This window comes from Centropristis striata, chromosome 12 (assembly GCF_030273125.1).
Source record: "Centropristis striata isolate RG_2023a ecotype Rhode Island chromosome 12, C.striata_1.0, whole genome shotgun sequence".
NCBI classification, from domain to species: domain Eukaryota; kingdom Metazoa; phylum Chordata; class Actinopteri; order Perciformes; family Serranidae; genus Centropristis; species Centropristis striata.
In genome coordinates, this window is record NC_081528.1 from 1,424,948 (window position 1) to 1,447,152 (window position 22,205).

A 22,205-nucleotide genomic window follows, 5' to 3' on the forward strand; every position below is an offset into this window, starting at 1 on the left:
AGTGAAGTAGAAGTATAAAGTTACATATATTGAAATACTCAAGTATAGTATAAGTATCTCAAAATTATACTTAAGTACAGTACTTGAGTAAATGTACTTGGTAAAATTCCAACACTGAATATTATATTTAGAATATATAAAACAATCTGAGTCAGTCCATTCTGCATATCAAGTACTTTTACTTTTTACTAATTTTGATGCTGATACTTTTGTACTTTTACTTCAGTAAGTTTTGAATGCAGGACTTTTACTGTAGTGGAGTAATTTCACAGTGTGGTATTAGTACTTCTACTGCAGTAACTTATCTGAATACTTCATTCACCACTGGTGAAGTGTTTTGATTTACAGCACAAACAGATTATTTCACGGCTCAAATTCTTGATCAAGTCTCAACATTATATTTAATAATAACGCTGATATTTAGCAGCTGCTTTCAGCCTGGAGATGTTTTATGAACTCGGCTTCAGTTCTCCAGACGGAGACAAACATCTCACATCTGCTTTAATATTTCTGACTTTTTCTTTCCCTTTTATCTGAATCTCTCCTCCTGAATGAAGTGTTGTTGGATGTCTCTGTGCAGCAGCACTCAGCATTATTGTTTGGGTGGATTTAGAGAAGTTTCCCTGTGAGCCAGCAGAGGGCAACAGATCTCCTGACATGACTCAGGGTGACTCCGTCAGTCATCATCAGGACGTTTCTCCAGGAGAAATGATGCAGATGTGCTGATGGATGATTGTTGTGATGCTTGCAGCTCTGCAGATGAAGGAACAAAGTCTCTGTGAGCTGATGTGGATGTGAATTCAGCAGCAACTAACAAGGTACCATGATGCATTTTGGATTAATGGATTAATTCATACTGTATATAAACTTAAAAAAATGTTACATATTTTTCACCACAACCTCACCTATATGACCTGATCATTATTGTTTCATTTTGACTTACTGGATCAACATTTTGAACCTAAAAAACAACAACCTGGTTTCCCCAATCTGCAGACAAATAACATAATTTTGCACTTCTAAATTACATCCAATGCAGACACCAAACCAGTTCTGCTGCATCTGACCCTCAGTGTCTCTACCACAGCTCCCATAGACTCCTATGAGAGATTTGGTTGAATTTGTGCTCCGTCAGCACTTCTCTAAGGATAGGGCCAAACAGTTCCTTGTCGGGCTCTAAAAGACACTTTAAAGAGGAAATAAATGATGTAAATGGTGTAAGTGAAGTAGTTAGGAGGAAGACGTGACGACAGGAAGTGACAAAGTTCAGTAAAAACCTGATGCAGGAAGTTAAGAGATGTTTGAATCACATGCTGACCTTTGGTAAAACATGGACACCAACACTGATCTCCTGCTCCCAGATTATGTCTTTTGTTGGTCTTTTTTTACTCTGTTTTAGTAATTTTGTGTCATTTTATGGTAATTTTACATGTTTTTGGGGGTATTTTTTATTTTTTTAATGTTTATTTTCACGGCTTGTTTGACCTATCTATATATCTATATTATTACACTAAATATATTTGAAAATGAACTGTGTTACAGACCTGTCTCTAGTAGTGTTTCCATCAAAATCGAAGAGAAATTGCACAGTGCACTGTGGTAGAGACCTGTCAATCATACGGTCGCTGGGCCCTTTATCATCTATTTTACTCTCAATGGGACCATTGGTGAAGATTGTAATGTCTTCCCTCTCTCCAGATCCTCCAGTCAGACTCTGTGTGTACAGGTCCTCCATTATGGACTCTGCTATGGATCAGTGTGAGGACACAGAGGACGGAGTCCGTCCCTCTAAAACCGCTCTGTGTGAGGACCAGGACGGCCAGACAGAAGCTCACAGGTGAGATCACCTCCTCCAACTGACCACCACTCAGATCACCCTCCATCTTTATTCACACTCTAAAGTCTGTGTGTGTGTGTGTGTGTGTGTGTGTGTGTGTTGTGTTGAAGCCCCCATTCACATTTATGTTTCCTGTTTGTTTCAGGGTCCAGCAGCAGAGACCAGAGTCTCCTGGACCGAGCTGTCTGTCCTTCAAGAGCGACCGATCAAAAGGCGACTTCATTAACTTTAAAAGACACTCTCCACCTGACGATCAGAGGTAAGCTTTATCTGACATTAGAGTTATACAGAAGAGAAAAACAAGTTTGCATTAAGTCTTCTCCCGCCAAGTCTGAAATCAAAGTGTTTCAGTGTGTACGAGGGTTGAGAGGGGGAGACAGAGACAGAGATGAACAATAACAACAATAATAGCACTAACACTATGATGATGTTTGTGACTCATGATAGTAGTTGTGGTGCTGGTAAATAGAATCAATAACAACAGTAATAACAGAAGGAATATGACTAACGCTGATAGAGTCCAGCATTAACGTAGCACCGGCCTGGCAACAGTTTTTTATTTAGATCCACATTAGCTTTTGCAAAGCAGCAGCTATTCTTCCCGAGGTCTATCATCATATTTCAGTGTGACAAATACAATGTAGAAATACACAGAATGATACTTTAAGTACACACAGCTGTACAACTGTACGTTGAATCATAGTCTTGGATCTTGGTAAAGTGAAACAACCTCCGGCTGCCTTGTTGAATAATTATGTGCTTCTGAACTAAAAGTCAAATTTCTATAAATAATAAGAGGTGATTTTGTTATGACATTCTTAATGAAAACCATCAGTAATGACAACAATCTAGTTTTTACATCTAACCAACCTAATGATTTGTGCATTTCAATAACATTAGTTATTAATCATCAGACTATAGAGCAGCAGTCTAAATTAGACAAAACCAAAGCCTGTATCACTTGCCTAACACGTTGGTGCGTTAAATATTTAGCACATCTTTTGATTATTGATATGGCGTTTCCCATTTTAGTCACAACCTTCTTTATATGTTTATCCCATGATAATTTATTGTCAATGATGACTCCTAGAAGTTTTACTTCTTCTAGTTGCTTTATCACCGTTTTATTTATTGTGTTATTAATCTTTGGTTTTTAACTTAAAGAATAATTTGTACCGATTACTATACAATTTGTTTTAGACACATTCAAGATCAGTTTATTGTTATTGATCCAGTCCAATACCTTAGTCATCTCACTGGGGTTGCTCTGGCTCAGTTGGTAGAGCGGATTGCCCACGGATCGGAGGGTTGGTGGTTCGATCCCTGACCATGGCAGCCGACATGTGGAAGTATCCTTGAGCAAGATACTGAACCCCAAATTGCTCCTGATGCTGCGTTCATCTGTGTGAGAATGAATTCCCAATGGTGGCAGGTGGCACCGTTTAGGGTAGCCTCTGCCACCAGTATGAATGTGTGTGTGAACGGGTGAATGAGTCAGTCTGTAGTGTAAAGCGCTTTGAGTGGTCGCAAAGCGACTAGAAAAGAGCTATATAAGTGCAGGAACATTTACCATTTTACCATTTACTGGCTAAATTCACATTTAAATCATCACCTGTTGCTGCTGCTAAATATATACTGGAGTCATCGGCATACTTTGAGATATGAGCTTTGCTTAATACAAGTGGACTGTCATTAGTAAGTATAAAATAAAGGAGTGGCCCCAGGCAACTGCCCTGAGGCACTCCATGCTTCACATTTATGATATCAGAATAGCTTCCATTGAAGTACAGCATTTGCTTTCTATTACTTAAATAGCTGTTGATCCAGAACAAAGCAGACTGAGTGAAACCACAACATTTCACTTTTTCTAATATTAATAAATGATTTAGAATGTCAAATGCTGCAAAGAAATCCAACAGGACTGCACCTATAATGTGTTTCTGTTCCATTTCCTGAACCAGTCATCAACCATTTGTGTTAAAGCCGTAGCAGTTGAATATTTACTTCTATATGCATGCTGAAAATTGGTCCATGGTCATGTTATGTAGTAGTGGTCTATGTTGATGTCATAGTAGTAGCGGTCTGTGGCAATGTGATAGTAGTAGTGGTCTGTGGTGATGGTGATAGTAATAGTGGAAAACATTCACATTTATGTGTGCTGTGTCTGTTTCAGGGTCCAGCAGCAGAGACCAGAGTCTCCTGGACCGAGCTGTCTGTCCTTCAAGAGCGACCAATCAAAAGACCACTTCATTGACTTTAAAAGACAAACTTCATCTGATGATCAGAGGTAAGCTTTATCTGACATTAGGGTCGGGTTATACAGAAGAGAAAAACAAGTTTGTATGAATTCTTCACAGACCGTGCCTGAAATCAAAGTGTTAAAGCGTGTACGAGGGATGTGATGGGGAGACAGAGATGAGCAATAACAACAATAATAGCACTAACACTATGATGACGTTTGTGACTTATGATAGTAGTTGTGGTGCTGGTAAGTAGAATCAATAACAACAGTAATAACAGAAGGAATAGGACTAATGCTGATAGAGTCCAGCATTACCACAGCAGCAGGCACGGCAGCAGTCTGGGCCTAAACCATGGTCTACAGTTGCGTTGATAGTAGTAGTGGTCAATGGTGATACGATAGTAGTAGTTTTCTATAGTGATGGTAATAGGAGTTGTGGCCTATGGGGATGTGATAGTAGTAGTAGTCTGTGGTGAGGATAGTAATAGTGGAAAACATTCACATTAATGTGTGCTGTATTTGTTTCAGGGTCCAGCAGCAGAGACCAGAGTCTCCTGGACCGAGCTGTCTGTCCTTCAAGAGCGACCAATCAAAAGACCATTTCATTGACTTCAAAGGACAAACTCAATCTGATGATCAGAGGTAAGCTTTATCTGACATTAGAGTCGGGTTATACAAAAGACAAACAATAGTTTGTATGACATCTTCTCCGACATTATTGTTACATCATTTTTGGGCATTTTATAGCTTTATTGATAGAGAGATATTCAGAGAGAAAGGGGAAACAGAGGTGAAGTCATGTGGGGAAGGGCTCCGATCTGGGCGCCCCGGGTTCAAGCCGGCGAGGACTGAGCCTCTATGGTATGCGCTCTACCAGGTGTGCCACCGGAGACGCCCCTCAAATCTAAGTGTTTAAGTGTGTACGAGGGTTGAGACGGGGAGAGAGAGACAGAGATGAACAATAACAATAATAAGAAGGAATAGGACTAATGCTGATAGAGTCCAGCATTACCACAGCAGCAGGCACGGCAACAGTCTGGGCCTAAACCATTGTCCAAGGTAAGCCTCGGCCAGCCTTTACGAAAGGCTTTATCAAAGAGCAAAGTTTTATATTTGCTCTTCAATGTGTGGAGGGTAGGGATGTGACGATACTCTCAGCTCACGAGACGAGACACGATATTGGGTTCACAAGAACGAGACAATTTTAAGAAAACTACAATGAAGCAATATATGACTGGACCAACAGATTTTTATTTAACCGAGTGGCACATGAATTTTGAAATGATTTATTATAACTCTTTACATGCATGATGTAAGCATGAGCTTTTAATAAACTTCTTCCACAAATTGAAACTAAAACTAAAAATTATAAAAGTTAAAATAAGATAAATAAAAAATAAAAACCCCCCCGGGGGACCTCCTGCAGCAGTAGCACATACACCCTGTACTGCTACAGAGCTAACTGTTTGCCTGTTAGCACATACACACTGTACTGCTACAGAGCTAACTGTTAGCCTGTTAGCAGGACTGTGCCACTTTGATTCGTTCTTACTCTTCTTAACGAGCCCCTGTGACGTCATTCTGGCTGCTTCCCCTCCTCTTCTTCTTTTCACTTTACTGCCCCCACAGGTCACAAATAGAAGTTTGGATAACTCACAAATCTCGCGAGACTGATTTTTAGCGCAACAAGAAATATCGTCGAGTTTAATCTCGTCACACCCCTAGTGGAGGGTATCTTCCTCCTGGACTAAAAGTGAAAGGAGACAGTAGAGGAACTTGATAACTGAAGGCTATGGTGCCCAATCTAATTTTGGAGACTTGAGTAACCTTGCCTTTTGGGTTATTTAAGAGATCAGGGTGTCTGACCATTAAGGGCTTTGTAAGTGAAGAGAAGTTCTTTATATTTAATTCTGGAATTTACAGGGAGCTAGAACAACAGAAATATTGTCTCTGTTCCTGGTTTTCGTCAGTATGCAAGCCGCAGTATTCTGGACCAACTGAAGAGACTTAAGGGATTTATTGGGGCAGAATGACAGTGGGAGTTTCAGTAAATGGAACTCCCACTAATGCCATCGAGGGTAATTCAATCTTTTGATAGCACATTAACTTAAATTTTGTGCGAGTTTAACATCATGAATTTGTGTATCATCCAGGTTTTTTTTGTCTTTAAGACATGCATGAGGTATAGCTAGCTGATCAGTTTCATCGGGCTTGATCGACAGATATAATTGGGTGTCATCAGCATTGCTGACCACTTTCTCAAGGATCTTGAATAGAGAAAGGAGAGGTTAGATATTGGTTTGTAATTTGCTAAAACAATAGCTGACATCAAGAGGGGATTTTTTAAAGAATAAAGTTGAAAGTCTGTCAGCACAGAGTTTGGTATCGATCCACACAGCCGGCATGTTCACCTCTTCCCATTTACCTTGTGTTTGACTCTATTTAGACGATTTGAGCTAATTCTTAATGATTCTTCCTCAGAGTGGATCAGGAGAGCTCAGAGGTTCCCGGAGGTCAGTCTGCCTGGCAGCATCAGACAGACCTGGACTCCATATTTATGGTCTGTACATGTTGTCATGATGTCAACAGCTACTTTTAGACATATTCTGTTCACAATCATCTCCATGCTGCAAGTTTCATACCAGTGGATCATCAGCCTGTCCAACATGGAGCTGATAATTGGCTCCATGATCTTTGTTTGATTGTGTCATTCATATAATAATATTCTGTTCCAGCTGCTGGAGGAGAACATCGTCATGTTTGTGAAGAACGAACTGAAGAAGATCCAGAAGGTTCTGAGTCCAGATTACCCAGAATGCTTGGAGAGTCAGAGGGAGGATGAGGATGAGAAGGATGAGGAGCAGAGGAGGAGCAGCAGAGAGGCCTTTCTGAAGATCACACTGCACTTCCTGAGGAGAATGAATCAGAAGGAGCTGGCTGACTGTCTGCAGAGCGGTAAGACGATTTCCTTAAAAAATATCCATTATTGATCATGGGACATTTACCAAAGTCTAGAAAGAAAGACCAAAATATGTTCACATACCCATTCATCAGGGGAATTAAATGATGAAATATTGAATTTATAATTTATTAATTGATCTGATTTATTGTGTGTCCCGTCAGAATTTCTTGGTAGGCTCACACTTAAATCCAACCTGAAGAAGAAGTTCCAGTGTGTGTTTGAGGGGATCTCTAAAGCAGGAAACCCGACCCTTCTGAATCAGATCTACACAGAGCTCTACATCACAGAGGGAGGGACTGCAGAGGTCAATAGGCAACATGAGATCAGACAGATTGAAACAGCATCCAGGAAAACAGACAGACCAGAAGCAAGAATCAGTCAAGAAGACATCTTTAAAGCCTCACCTGGAAGAGATGAACCAATCCGAACAGTGCTGACAAAGGGAGTGGCTGGCATTGGGAAAACAGTCTTAACACAGAAGTTCACTCTGGACTGGGCTGAAGACAAAACCAACCAGGACATCCACTTCACATTTCCATTCACTTTCAGAGAGCTGAATGTGCTGAAAGAGAAAAAGTTCAGCTTGGTGGAACTTGTTCATCACTTCTATCCTGAAACCAAAGAAGCAGGAATCTGCAGGTTTGAAGAGTTCCATGTTGTGTTGATCTTTGACGGTCTGGATGAGTGTCGATTTCCTCTGGACTTCCACAACACTCAGATCCTGACTGATGTCACAGAGTCCACCTCAGTGGATGTTCTGCTGACAAACCTCATCAGGGGGAAACTGCTTCCCTCTGCTCGCCTCTGGATAACCACACGACCTGCAGCAGCCAATCAGATCCCTGCTGACTGTGTTGACATGGTGACAGAGGTCAGAGGGTTCACTGACCCTCAGAAAGAGGAGTACTTCAGGAAGAAATTCAGAGAAGAGGAGCAAGTCGGCAGAATCATCTCCCACATCAAGACAACACGAAGCCTCCACATCATGTGCCACATCCCAGTCTTCTGCTGGATCTCTGCTACAGTTCTGGATGTGTTGGAAACCAGAGAGGGAGGAGAGCTGCCCAAGACCCTGACTGAGATGTACATCCACTTCCTGGTGGTTCAGACCAAAGTGAAGAACGTCAAGTATGGAGGAGGAGCTGAGACAGATCCACACTGGAGTCCAGAGAGCAGGGAGATGATTGAGTCTCTGGGAAAACTGGCTTTTGATCAGCTGCAGAAAGGAAACCTGATCTTCTATGAGTCAGACCTGACAGAGTGTGGCATCGATATCAGAGCAGTCTCAGTGTACTCAGGAGTGTTCACACAGGTCTTTAGAGAGGAGAGAGGACTGTACCAGGACAGGGTGTTCTGCTTCGTCCACCTGAGTGTTCAGGAGTTTCTGGCTGCTCTTCATGTCCATCAGACCTTCATCAAGTCTAGAGTCAATCTGATGGCAGAAGAACAAACAACCCCCTGGTGGGATCTAAATGATCTCCACAAGAGTGCAGTGGACAAGGCTTTACAGAGTCCAAATGGACACCTGGACTTGTTCCTCCGCTTCCTCCTGGGTCTTTCACTGGAGACCAATCAAAGACTCCTACGAGGCCTGCTGACACTAACAGGAAGCGGCTCAACGATCGATCTGTCACCCCTAGGAGGCCTGCCAACACAGACAGCAAGTGTCTCAGAGACTGTCCCGACTCTCCAACAAGGCTGGCCAAAACAGAGAGAAAGCATCTTAATGACTGATCTCTCTCAGTTTTGGACCGAAGATCAGACTCTCCAACAAGACCTGCTGAGACAGAGATCAGGCATCTTAAGGACCAATCTGAAGCTGATAAAAGGTATTCAGACCCTCCCAGGAGACCTGCAGAAACAGACATTAGCAATCTTAAGGACCAATCTGACACGAATAAAAGGTATTCAGACCCTCCCAGGAGACCTGCAGAAACAGATATTGGGCATCTTAATGACCAATCTGACACTAATAAAAGGTATTCAGACCCTCCCAGGAGACCTGAAGAAACAGATATTGGGCATCTTAATGACCAATCTGAAACTAATAGAAGGTATTCAGACCCTCCCAGGAGACCTGCAGAAACAGAGATTAGACAGATTAATGACCAATCTGAAACTAATAGAAGGTATTCAGACCCTGCCAGGAGACCTGCAGGAACAGAGCGTAGCCATCTTAATGACCAATCTGAAACTGATGAGTAGTCAGATCAGATCAGAATTGATGAGCCTCTACATCAAGACACAGTTGGAGAGTAATCTCTCTCCAGAGAGAAGCATCAACCTGTTCCACTGTCTGAATGAACTGAATGATCGTTCTCTAGTGGAGGAGATCCAACAGTCCCTGAGATCAGGAAGTCTCTCCACAGATGAACTGTCTCCTGCTCATTGGTCAGCTCTGGTCTTCATCTTACTGTCATCAGAAAGAGATCTGGACGTGTTTGACCTGAAGAAATACTTTGCTTCAGAGGAGGCTCTTCTGAAGCTGCTGCCAGTGGTCAAAGCCTCCAACAAAGCTCTGTGAGTACACACATAGTTTAAGTTATTGAAACAATAATAATAGACTGTTATCTTTCAAAGAGGAGAGTGAATTGACAAAGTTTTTCCCACATTGTCTCTTCAGGCTGAGTGACTGTAATCTCTCAGAGAGAAGCTGTGAAGCTCTGTCCTCAGTCCTCAGCTCCCAGTCCTCTAGTCTGACAGACCTGGACCTGAGTAACAACGACCTGCAGGATTCAGAAGTGACGCTGCTGTGTTCTGGACTGGGGAGTCCACACTGTACCCTAAAAACTCTCAGGTCAGATCACAGTACATCTGGTTTGAAGTCAGTGATGGGCAACTAGACTATGGACCAAATTCAACCCTTATATTTTTACCTGATCTGCCCTTGTTTCTTTTCAGCTCAGTGTCTGTGGTGTTTGTGGTCATCTATGGTGCATGGGGTTTTACTTTTGACTTACTACAGCCTCTGGTTCTACAATTCTACAATGTCATTTAGCACAAGCTTCTATCCAAAGTGACGTACAAATGAGAGTAATACAACACAAGCAAGGATAAAGTCAAGAAACAAAGCAAGAGTGAGTGCCGTGGGTTAAGTTCGAGTCCATCAGGACACAAGTGCTTTATAAGTCGCAAGAGCGGTCAGTGTGATACTTGTCATAGTCGTCAGTGTAGATAAAGAGTGAAGGTGTTCAGTAAAGAGTTGGTCTTCAGTCTCTTCCTAAAGATTGAGAAGGACTCAGCGGAACGGATGGAGTTTGGAAGTTGGTTCCACCACCTATAGGGGCTCTACAGAGGAGAAGAGTCTGGTTTTGAGACGCAGAGCCCTTCAGCGGCGGAGGAGCCAGACGTCTTTCACTGGAGGAGCGTAGTGGACGGGAGGGTTTGTGAGTCTGAACAAAGGAGTTCAGATAAGAAGGGGCTGTGCCCGTTGCTATTTTGTAGGCAAAAGACAAGGCTTTGAATTTGATGCTGCTGCAACCAGGAGCCAGAGAGAGAGATGAGGAGTGGAGTGACATGTGCTCTCCTGGGCTGGTTGAAGACCAGATGGATCATCTGCAGAGGCTTGGTGGTGCAGCAGGAAGATCTGCCAGGAGAGAGTTGCAGTAGTCTAGACGCGATAACACAAGGGCCTGAACCAGGAGTTCTGTCGATTGCTCGGTCAGATAGGGTCTGATCTTCCTGATGTTGTACAGGGCAAATCGACAAGATCGGGCAATTGAGGATACATGAACCTTGAAGGTCAGTTGGTCATCAATCATGACACCCAAGTTTCGTGCAGAGCTTGTGGGTACAAGTTGCATGGATTCAAGCTGAAGATTGATAGGCTGATAAAAGGTTGGACGGGGTGGGATGACAAGGAGCTCCGTCTTTGAGATGTTGAGCTGAAGGTGATGTTCTGTCATCCATGTGGAGATGTCCACAAGACAAGCAGAGATACGAGCCGAGACTGTGGGGTCGTTTGGTGGGAAGGAAAAGAACAGCTGGGTATCATCGGCATATCAATGTTATGACAAGCCATGATTGCGGATGATTGTGCCAATCGAGGTGGTGTAAATTGAGAAGAGAAGGGGGCCTAGCACTGATCCTTAAGGCACCCCAGTGGAAAGGTTTTGTAGTTTGGACATTACTCCCTTCAAAGATACTCTAAAAGATCTCCCTGATAGGTAGGACTCGAACCATCGGAGGGCAGAACCTGAGATACCAAGTTCTGTGAGTGAAGAGAGGAGGATCTGGTGGTTAACCACGTCGAAAGCTGCAGAGAGGCCTAGCAACAAAAGAGCTGATGATTGACCAGCTGCTCGAGCCAGACACAGTGATTCTGTTACAGACAGGAGTACAGTCTCAGTAGAATGACCCTGTTTGAAGCCAGACTGATTTGGATCGTACAGGTTGTTCTCGTAAAGGAACCTGGAGACTTGGTTCAAGACTGTGTGCTCCAGAATTTTTGAAAGGAATGGTAGGAGTGAGACAGGTCTGTAGTTTCTCACTTGTGTCGCGTCCAGTGATGGTTTTTTGATCAGTGGAGTCACCTGGGCCCAGCTGAACACGCCAGCTGTAAGTGAGGAGTTGATGATGTGTGTGATTGAGGTATTTACTGCAGAGGAAATGGTTTGAAAGAGATTGGATGGTATCGGATCCAGTGTACAGGTGGTTGGTTGAAAATCCATCAGAAGTTTCAAGACCTCCTCCTCGGTGTCGCTGGTCAGGCTTAGACAACTGGTTACTGATGGCAGCATCACTTTTTCAGTGAGAAGGGAGGCAAACATGTCAGGAGTTAGCAGAGCGGAGGGAGGCAGGGTGGAGGATAGAGGAGCGAGTTGAAAGCCAAGAACATTTTCCGAGCATCAGTGGCTTTGCAGATTTTGTCCTGATAGTATGTGGTTTTAGCTCATTTGATGCAAGAGATGAAAGAAGTTAGGAGATCAAATCAAATCAATTTTTATTTATATAGCCCAAAATCACAAATCAAAGATTTGCCTCAAAGGGCTTCACAGACTGTACATGGTACGACACCCTCTGTCCTTAGATCCTCACATCGGCCAGGGAAAAACTCCTTAAAAAACCCTTAGAAGGGGACAAAGAAGAAGACACCTCAGGGAGGACAGACGTGCAATAGATGTTGTTGTACAAGGCAGATCAATAGAGTAGAATAGAGTAGATAGAGGATGAAGGGGGAGAGGGAGGGAGGATAGAGAGACGGTTGAGAGGGAGACAGAGAGGAGCAGGAGTTCTGGGAGGGCCACAGCAGCAGGTGATGAAGCGCCACCATTGAGACCAGCAGGAGTGATGCCGAGCAGGACCACAGCTCCACACCCTGTGAAAGACAGAGCAGAGAAAAGTGCGAGTACTCTGGGAAAATAAAAGCTTGGGTCATGTATAATTGTGACATCAGAGAGAGAGAAAGAGGGGCCCGGTGTATCGTGTCCCCCGACACATTGGGCCTATAGCGGCATAACTAGGGACTGGTCCAAGGCCTCAGCCAGCCCTAACTATAGGCTTTGTCAAAGAGGAAAGTTTTAAGTTTACACTTCAATAAAGAGAGGGTGTCTGCCTCCCGTACTGAGACTGGGAGATGATTCCACAAGAGAGGAGCTTGATAACTGAAGGCTCTGGCTCCCAATCTAGTTTTAAGGACTTTAGGAACCACAAGTAACGTTTAATTTTGGGAACGTAGTGCTCTAGAAGGGTAATATGGCACTATGAGGTCTTTAAGATATGATGGTGCCTGACCATTTATTTCTTTGCAAGTAAGAAGAAGGATTTTAAACTCAATTCTGGATTTTACAGGGAGCCAGTGCAGCGAAGCTAGAACAGGAGAAATATGATCTCTTTTCTTGGTTCTTGTCAGTACACGAGCCGCAGCATTTTGGACTAACTGAAGAGTTTTAAGGGATTTATTGAAGCAGCCTGAGAGTAAGGAATTACAGTCATCTAACCTTGAAGTAACAAAAGCATGAACTAATTTTTCTGCATCCTTTTGAGACAGGATGTGTCTAATTTTTGTAATATTACGTAGGTGAAAAAATGCAGTCCTCGAAGTTAGTTTTATATGGGAGTTAAAGGACAGATCCTGTTCAAAGATAACTCCGAGATTCCTTACGGTGGTATTGGAGGCCAGGGTAATGCCATCAATGCTAATTAAGTCTTTAGATAGTGTTTCGGAGGTGTTCAGGTCCCAACACAATCACTTCCTTTTTTTCCGAGTTTAACATTAGGAAGTTGTGGACCATCCAGGTTTTAATGTCCTTAAGGCATGCATTAAGTTTGGCTAGCTGATCAGTTTCACCTGGCTTGATTGATATATATAACTGAGTGTCATCAGCATGACAATGAAAGTTAATTGAATGTTTTCTAATTATATTACCTAGAGGGAGCATATAAAGGGTGAATAAAATTGGTCCAAGCACAGAACGCTGTGGAACACCGTGGTTAACATCAGTGCGCACGGAGGATTCATTGTTCACATGAACAAACTGGAAACGGTCTAATAAGTACGATTTAAACCAGTCCAGTGCCGTTCCTCTAATGCCAATTACATGTTCCAGTCTCTGTAATAGGATATGATGGTCAATTGTATCAAATGCAGCACTCAGATCTAGCAAGACAAGGACAGAACCAAGTCCTTTGTCCGAAGAAATTAAAAGGCCATTTGTAATTTTTACCAATGCTGTTTCTGTGCTATGATGAGTTCTAAATCCTGACTGGAAGTCCTCATATAAACTATTGTGTTGTAGAAATTCACAAAGCTGATTTGCGACTGCTCTCTCCAGGATCTTAGAGATGAAGGAGAGGTTAGATATTGGTCTATAGTTTGCTAAATGCCAGGATCTCAATGAACCTTTTTGAGAAGAGGTTTAATTACAACTACTTTAAATGATTGTGGCACATAGCCTGTTAGTAATGACAGGTTGATTGCATCTAAGAAAGAAGTGCCCGTTAAAGGTAGAACCTCTTTAAGCAGCCTTGTTGGTATGGGGTCTAGGAGACAGGTTGACCGTTTAGATGAGGAAATCATTGAGGTTAGCTGTTGGAAAGTGATGGGAGAGTGATTGGTGCGTGATGGGGTTGAAGCAAGATGGCGCCAGTGTGTGTGGCGAGCCGTCAGATGCTCCGTCAGATGCTCCGACTGTTGTGTGTGTTTCTACTGCTTGTATCACTTGTTTCGCATACTGTCAACTCTCTGCTGGTGTATGATCGCCAAACGCTGCTAGACCTGAGAATATCCGACAAACAACTCATCAACTTTGAGTATAACGGACAAAAAACGTCTCCCTTCCTACTGAACATCCCGTCATACCTCTGCCGCACTCCTGTGCTACCTCCGCGGCGTAAACGTCACCGCCGTCGAGGTAAGCGGAGTGGCTGTCTGGTGAGGCTGAGGGCCGGGTTGGTGCGTCCTGATCGAGGTGGATATGGAGCGGGACCTCGCCTTTGTATCTCCCGACGTTCGCTGGACCCTGTCGCTGCCTGGTTGGTACCGGTGGCGGGTTCGGATTGGATGTTCCAGCCCCGTGGACCCTGCTCTCCTTGTCCCCGCCGGCGCGGAGTGAATCTGGGGAACCTGCGGCCTCTGTGTCGTGTCTCCCTGTCAGCTGCTCGCCCTGACCTGCCGACTCCTGCCCGGTTTGGCTTGGTAAACGCCAGATCGCTTGGGAACAAATCATTCATCCTTAAGGATTACTTCATGTCGCGGGAATTGGATTTCCTGTTTATTACCGAGACCTGGCTGAGTGTTGGTGAGTCCAGTGTCTTTTCAGAACTTTTACCTGTTGACTGCTCCTTTTTTAACTCTCCTCGAACGTCTGGCCGAGGTGGAGGAATTGCGACTGTTTTTAAGAGTGACTTTAAATGTAAACAGTTATCGCCGTCATCCACATTCACCAGCTTTGAACTCAGCTTGTTTGAGCTGGGGCGTCCGCACACGGTGCTGTGTGCGGTGGTCTATCGCCCCCCCAAATATAACAGAGACTTTTTAACAGAGTTTTCTGTGTTTTTGGCAGATACCATGCCAAAATATGACCGGGTCCTTATTGCTGGAGATTTTAACATTCATGTGTGTTGCCCTGAAAACCCTTTGGCGAATGACTTTTTAAACATCATTGACTCTTTTAATCTCACGCAGTGTGTACTGGGGCCTACACATGAACGTGGTCACACACTTGATCTGGTTTTAACTCATGGTTTGCCTGTTCTTAACCTGGAGGTCTGTGATGCTGTTTTCTCGGATCACATGCCTGTACTTTTTGAAGCTGCTGTTTGCCGTAACACTTTTAAACCTCGCGCTGCTGCTCGCAGATGTCGAGTCATTAACTCTTTCACTGCTGCTCAATTCTCTGCAGTCTTCAGTCAGAGCTGCATGACTCCTCAGTCTGTGTGTGACGACACAGAGTCTCTCAACTCTTGGTTCCTGGACACCTGTCAAACTGCTATAGACACTGCTGCTCCTTTGAAGACCAGGCAACAGAGAACTAAATCAGAGCCTTGGCTAAATGAAACGACCCGCATGGCCAGACAGGAGTGTCGAAGAGCGGAACGAAAAATGGAAAAAAGACAAACTACAAGTGTCTTTTCAGATATTGAGGGATTGCTGGCGTCATTTCCAATCCACTGTAAGAGAGGCAAAAAGAAAATATTTTGCTGATATTGTTATGGTGAACCGTCATAAACCTCGTGTGTTGTTTAAAGTAATTAACTCTGCTCTTAATGCACCATCTACTGGATTTGATGCCTCTCCTGCTCTGTGTGAGAACTTTCTTCAGTACTTCACTAATAAGGTCGCCTCTACCAGAGCACTTATTTCACCTCCTGCTTCTGATCCTTCAGTGTTTGTACCCTGCTCTGCTGTTTTTGACACCTTTGAGCCTGTGACCTTGCCTTTTGTGCAGGAGATTGTGTGTCATTTGAAGCCCTCGGGTTCGCCGGGTGACACTGTCCCGCCCCGATTGTTTAAGGAGGTTTTTCCCACTGTTGGCCCATCCTGTCTCACAGTAATTAATAGCAGTCTGTCCTCTGGAGTAGTCCCTTTAAATTTTAAACATGCTGCGGTGCAGCCTCTGTTAAAAAAACCTGGGCTGGATCCTACTGTCTTGGCAAATTTCAGACCCATCTCTAAACTGCCTTTCATCTCTAAAATTCTAGAGAAGATAGTTTATGCACAGCTCATATTCTATTCTTGAGATCTTCCAATCCGGTTTTAAAACATTGCACAGCACAGAATCAGCGCTTTTAAGAGTCTTTAATGACATCTTTTTAGCTACTGACTCTGGTCATTGTGTTGTCCTGGTGCTTTTAGATTTGTCTGCTGCTTTTGATACAGTGGACCATGAAATCCTGTTGGCTCGTTTGGAGCAGTTGGTGGGCATCAGTGGCACAGCACTGGAATGGTTCAGGTCCTACCTGTCACATCGGACTTTCTGTGTCAGCCTCGGTGACTCTGTGTCCTCCACTGCTCCTCTCTCATGTGGGGTCCCGCAGGGCTCTGTGCTTGGCCCGCTTCTTTTTTCCCTGTATCTACTGCCACTTGGGTCCATTCTCAGAAAACATGGAATTTCTTTTCATTGTTATGCAGATGACAGTCAAATCTATGTCCCCCTCAAAAAAGATGACTCGTACTGTATTGACTCACTCCTAAGGTGCCTACATGACATCAAAGCCTGGATGTCCTCAAACTTCCTGAGTTTTAATGAAAAAAAGACAGAAGTCATGGTCTTTGGTGGCTCTTCTGCAAAACCCCCCCTGGTTGATCTGGGTTCTTTGGCACAACATCATAAGCCAATTGTGAGTAACCTGGGGGTTAAAGTGGACGCTAATCTTAAATTTGACAGCCAGATCAAAGCTGTGGTGAAGTCCAGTTTCTTCCAGCTACGGCAGCTGGCAAAAATAAAACCACTCCTGCAAGCACGGCACTTTGAGACAGTAATCCATGCCTTCGTGACCACTCGGCTGGATTACTGTAACGCACTTTATATGGGGGTTAGTGGGTCCTCCATTGCCCGCCTTCAACTGGTACAAAATGCTGCTGCACGTCTTTTAACTGGCACAAGAAAGTATGAGCACATTTCCCCTGTTTTAGCTTCACTGCACTGGCTGCCCGTTCATTTTAGGATTCATTTTAAAATTATTTTATTTGCTTTTAAAGCTTTAAATGGTCTTGCTCCTCCTTACCTCTCTGAGCTGCTGCACCCCTACTCTCCTACCGCTCTCTCAGGTCAGCTGACCAGCTTCTCCTGAGAGTGCCAAGAGCTCGGCTGAAACTCAGAGGGGAACGAGCTTTTGCCATTGCAGCTCCAAAACTGTGGAATGAATTGCCGCTGCACATCAGACAGGCCTCCTCACTGTCTCATTTTAAATCTCTTCTTAAAACCCACCTCTTCTCGTTGGCTTTTAACACCATGTAGAGTGTTGATTTTATGTTGATTTTATGATTTTATGATTTTATGATTTTTTGTTTTTATTGTATTCATGCATATTTTATTTTGTGCGGGCAGTACATTTTACATTTTATTTTATTTATTTTTATCCCATTTTTAATTTATTGCATCTTACTGATCTATTGTTTACTACATCTCTTTGTATTGTGTTATGTATTTATTGTTTGTGCAGCACTTTGGAAACCTTGTGTTTGCTAAAATTGTGCTATATAAATAAAGGGGATTGGATTGGATTGGATTGGGAGCGAAGCGATCTAAATATTTATCAGGGTTTGTACCCGTTTCTAAGGCTCCAGGGTTTAAAGATGCCTCATTGCCAGTTAATGGCAGGAGGTAGTGAATTTTATTTCGAATAGTTATAATTTACTCGTTGAAAAAGCTAATAAAATCATTACTAGTGAGGGCAATAGGAATACATGGTTCAATAGAGCTGTGACTCTCTGTCAGCCTACAGTGCTGAAGAGAAATCTTGGGTTGTTCTTATTTTTCTCAATTAATGAAGAATAATAGGCTGATCTGGCTTTACGGAGGGCATTCTTATATGCTTTAAGACTGTCAGGTTAAAATAAATTCATCCAGCTTAGTTGAACGCCATTTCTTTTCGAGCTTTCGTGAAATTTGCTTCAGTTCACGGGTTTGAGAATTGTACCATGGAGTTAACTTTTTCTGTTTTATTATTTTCTTTTTTAGTGGGGCAATAAAATCTAGCGTCGTTCGCAGTGAATCTGCAGTACTGTCGACAAAGTTATCAATTAGGGAGGGACTGAAGTTAACATAGTCCTCTGTTATGTTGGAGAACGACAAAGAGTTAAAGGCAGGTGGAATTACTTCCTTGAATTTAGCTACAGCACTATCAGATAGACATCTAGTGTAGAAACTCTTGCTTATTAGCGAGTAGTCCAGTAACAGGACTTCAAAAGTTATTAAATAATGGTCTGATAACACAGGATTCTGTGGGAAAACTATAAAATTTCAATTTCAATCCCATACGTCAGCACAAGGTCGAGGGTGTGGTCAAAAGAGTGAGTGGCTTCATGGACTTTCTGATTAAAGCCAATCGAATCTAGTAAGGAGATAAAAGCAGTACTAAGGCTATCATTATCAAAGTCAACATGAATATTAAAATCACCTACAATAATTACCTTATCTGTAATTAGTGCTAGACTTGATAAAAAGAGAATTGTGAAAAAAAAAAAGACCGGGAGGCCGGTAAACTATGACCAATAGGATTGGCTGTTAGATTTTCCAGGTTGGGTGTGACAGACTGAGAACAAGGCTTTCAAATGAGTTATAGTATAATTTAGGTTTTGGAGTAATTAGAAGGTTTGACTCATATATCGCTGCAACTCTTCCTCCTCGGCCTGTGACACGAGGGATATGAGTATTAATATGACTAGGAGGAGTAGATTCATTAAGGCTGACATATTCTTCATCACGCAGCCAGGTTTCAGTTAGACAAAGTAAGTCAATATTGCAATCTGATATTAACTAATTTACTAATAAAGCTTTAGATGATAAGGATCTGATGTTTAAGAGTCCACATTTAATTATTTTGGGTTTTTGTTTATTTGTAGTTGAAGTTTCAATTTTTATCAGGTTATTTTGGGAAACCCCTCTTCTGTTAGAACCTTGTTTAAATAACTTAGCTTTGGGAGGACAGGGGACAGACACAGTCTCTATGGGGTTTTGGGTGGGTGACTGCTCTAAGGGAAAGACAGAGAAGTGTTTTACACTGCGACTCTGCCTCCTGGTCTCAACTCTGACTTGTCACGGGTTTGGACCGCTAATAAACTTGGTCAGGTTGTTAGATATGAGAGCGGCTCCATCCAAAGTGGGATGAACACCATCTCTCCTAATAAGACCAGGTCTCCTCCAGAAAGTTTGCCAATGATTAACGAAGCCCATGTTGTTTGCTGGACACCACCTCGACAACCAGCGATGGAGCGATGAAATGCGGCTACACATATCATCGCTGGTCAAATTTGGCAGAGAAAACTACGGAGTCCGACATTGTTTTGGCATATGTGCACACCAATTCCACATAATTTTTGTGACCTCCAATTGACGTAACCGGGTGTCATTACTGTCGACGTGAATAACCACTTTACTGTATTTACGTTTATCCTTAGCCAGCAGTTTCAAAAAGGATTCAATGTGACATCGGTGACATAGCTGCGCTAAGTCATTTCCTTATTCAACAAGTCTACTTAATGCCCATACGGCCACAAAATAGCATGAAACCTAGACAAGCAGCAACAGCAGGACAGTCCCTCGAGCAAAAAGCCAAAAAGAGAAACGTCTAATTCATGCAACAAAAAGTACAGACAATAAAAATAAACCTTCTATGGAGTACAGTTTATTCAGGTAACTACACCAAAGCAACAAACACCAGAGAACAGGGGAGGGACATTCCCTTGAGACAGCAACAACTCCAAAAAACATTTTAAGGTTCTGAGTATCGACCACGTTGGCGAGGACCCTATTGGAATTGAAGGAATTATTATTTTTATTAGAATTTTCAACAGTAAACAGTTCAATGGTGCCATAGCATTGACATGTGCTGAACTATGCTGTGACAGCGTGTTCTGAGTGGAGCAGAAAGGGAGTTCTATGAAGCTGTGATTTATTTTTTTAAACACAAAGTGTATTTGTCTTTTATCTCTTCAGACTGAGCGGTTGTGTCCTCTCAGAGAGAAGTTGTGAAACTCTGTCCTCAGTCCTCAGCTCCCAGCCCTCTAGTCTGAGAGACCTGGACCTGAGTTACAACGACCTGCAGGATTCAGGAGTGAATCTGCTTTCTCCTGGGCTCAAGAGTCTACACTGTACCTTGGAAACTCTCAGGTCAGATCAACTTTGTCTCAACTGGCTTTTTTCAGGATTTTAAATTTCACAGTGTAGATAAATCTTTTAAGTTCATCCATTCATGTTTTGATATTATGTGATTGACATAACTGAGTATCTGTATATTCTGCTTCAGTTTTAATTAACATCACATCATCAGCTTGTTTATAACAGGACACCAAAGATTTTAGCAAATGCTGAACACAAAATGTCCAGATTTGATAGTGTTTTGTATTTTGCATTTAAACAGAAATGTAATTTGTCTTTTTGTTCATCATTGTCTCTCCAGCCTGAGTGGTTGTGTACTCTCAGAGAGAAGCTGCGAAGCTCTGTCCTCAGTCCTCAGCTCCCAGTCCTCTAGTCTGAGAGACCTGGACCTGAGTTACAACGACCTGCAGGATACAGGAGTGAATCTGCTTTCTCCTGGGCTCAAGATTTCACACTGTACCCTGGAAACTCTCAGGTCAGATCAAACTTTCAGGATTTTAAATTTCACAGTGTAGATAAATATTTGAAGTTCATGCATGTTCTGATATCATGTGATTGACATAACTGAGGATCTTTTTAATCTGCTTCAGTTTTATTTAAACTCACATCATCAGCTTGTTTATAACACCAAAGATGTTATATTGAAATACTGACTTAATACTTAGGTGTCTGATTTGTTTTTTTCATTTGAACAGAAATGTAATTTGTCTTCTTGTTCATGATTGTCTCTCCAGGCTAAGTTGCTGTAAGCTCTCAGAGAGAAGCTGTGAAGCTCTGTCCTCAGTCCTCAGCTTCCAGTCCTCTAGTCTGAGAATCCTGGACCTGAGTTACAACGACCTGCAGGATTCAGGAGTGAATCTGTTGTCTGCTGCAGGGAAGAGTCAACAGTGTACCCTGGAAACTCTCAGGTCAGATCACAGTCCATTTGTTTTAACCCTCTGAAAAGCTCCTTTTGTTGTAAAATAAAAAATAAATAAATACACAGTTTGTCATAGGAAGGAACAGTAAAAACTGTATTTTTTGTCAAAGTTTGAACTTTCTAATTGTCCTTGAATAGATAATTGGTTACTATTTCTGTTAGAAATTTGAAGAAAAAGAAGCTTAAAATGGGGTTTTCATATGCCTCGGACCTGTATGGGTTCCACAGTTCAATAGTGCATTAAGATGGCTATCAGAGTTATCAATAATTATCACAAATAATTATTGAAAATAATAAATTATACAACTTGATTTGCTCTAAGTCACCTTGAGATGGGGCACCACGATGTCAATTATAGAAAATTCTACTTAATGTCATTAAGTTACTAAACTATAAATTTGGAACTCTGATTAATAATTAACTTAACTATGACCAAATTACCATATTAATATTTAGTAATGGTTCAAAGAATTTAGAATTATTTTCATAGAAGAGGTTGGCATCACTCATACATGTACAACATTAAATGGAAAGGTAAAGCAAAACAAACTCAACAATGTCTAATCTAAGCAGACTATCTACAGTGTGGGGTGGTGAGAGAGGGAGTGTGTGTGGTGTGTGTGTGTGTCTGTGTTTGTGTGTGTGTGTGTGTGTGTGTGTGTGGTAGGTCAGAATGGTCACAAACGACTTCAGACAAAGGGTTGTAAAACCAGAAATGAAGGAGGTGGAGAGGGGGAAGGCCTCTGTCAGTTTTAACTTGAGAAAATACTTGAAAAAAAAGGAACAAATTAACAGAAAACATTAGTGGTGGAGGTTTGAGCTTGACTTAAAAGAGGACATATTCAAAATCTAATTATAAAGTGTACTTCATTTAATTATTCTGATGAGTTAAATCAAGCACACTGTAATAACTTGAAATATTTCAAATGTGCCCTACCTTAGAGAACAAGACCATGTCTCAACTTTGAAGACTAACCTTCTAC

General features: G+C 42.4%; 1 protein-coding gene across 1 annotated transcript in view; it reads left to right on the forward strand.

Moving 5' to 3' along the window:
* The first annotated feature begins 310 nt into the window (after window positions 1-310).
* LOC131982214 (NLR family CARD domain-containing protein 3-like) overlaps window positions 311-22,205 on the forward strand; it is a 30,308-nt gene continuing 8,413 nt past the window's right edge. Inside the window, exons 1-12 of the mRNA XM_059346811.1 lie at window positions 311-818; window positions 1,699-1,837; window positions 1,983-2,096; window positions 4,011-4,124; window positions 4,608-4,721; window positions 6,561-6,639; window positions 6,815-7,034; window positions 7,203-9,561; window positions 9,665-9,838; window positions 20,142-20,315; window positions 20,605-20,778; window positions 21,038-21,211. Of these exons, the coding sequence (XP_059202794.1) occupies window positions 1,737-1,837; window positions 1,983-2,096; window positions 4,011-4,124; window positions 4,608-4,721; window positions 6,561-6,639; window positions 6,815-7,034; window positions 7,203-9,561; window positions 9,665-9,838; window positions 20,142-20,315; window positions 20,605-20,778; window positions 21,038-21,211 (3,797 nt within the window). The 5' untranslated portion in view covers window positions 311-818; window positions 1,699-1,736. The remainder of the gene's footprint in view (window positions 819-1,698; window positions 1,838-1,982; window positions 2,097-4,010; window positions 4,125-4,607; window positions 4,722-6,560; window positions 6,640-6,814; window positions 7,035-7,202; window positions 9,562-9,664; window positions 9,839-20,141; window positions 20,316-20,604; window positions 20,779-21,037; window positions 21,212-22,205) is intronic.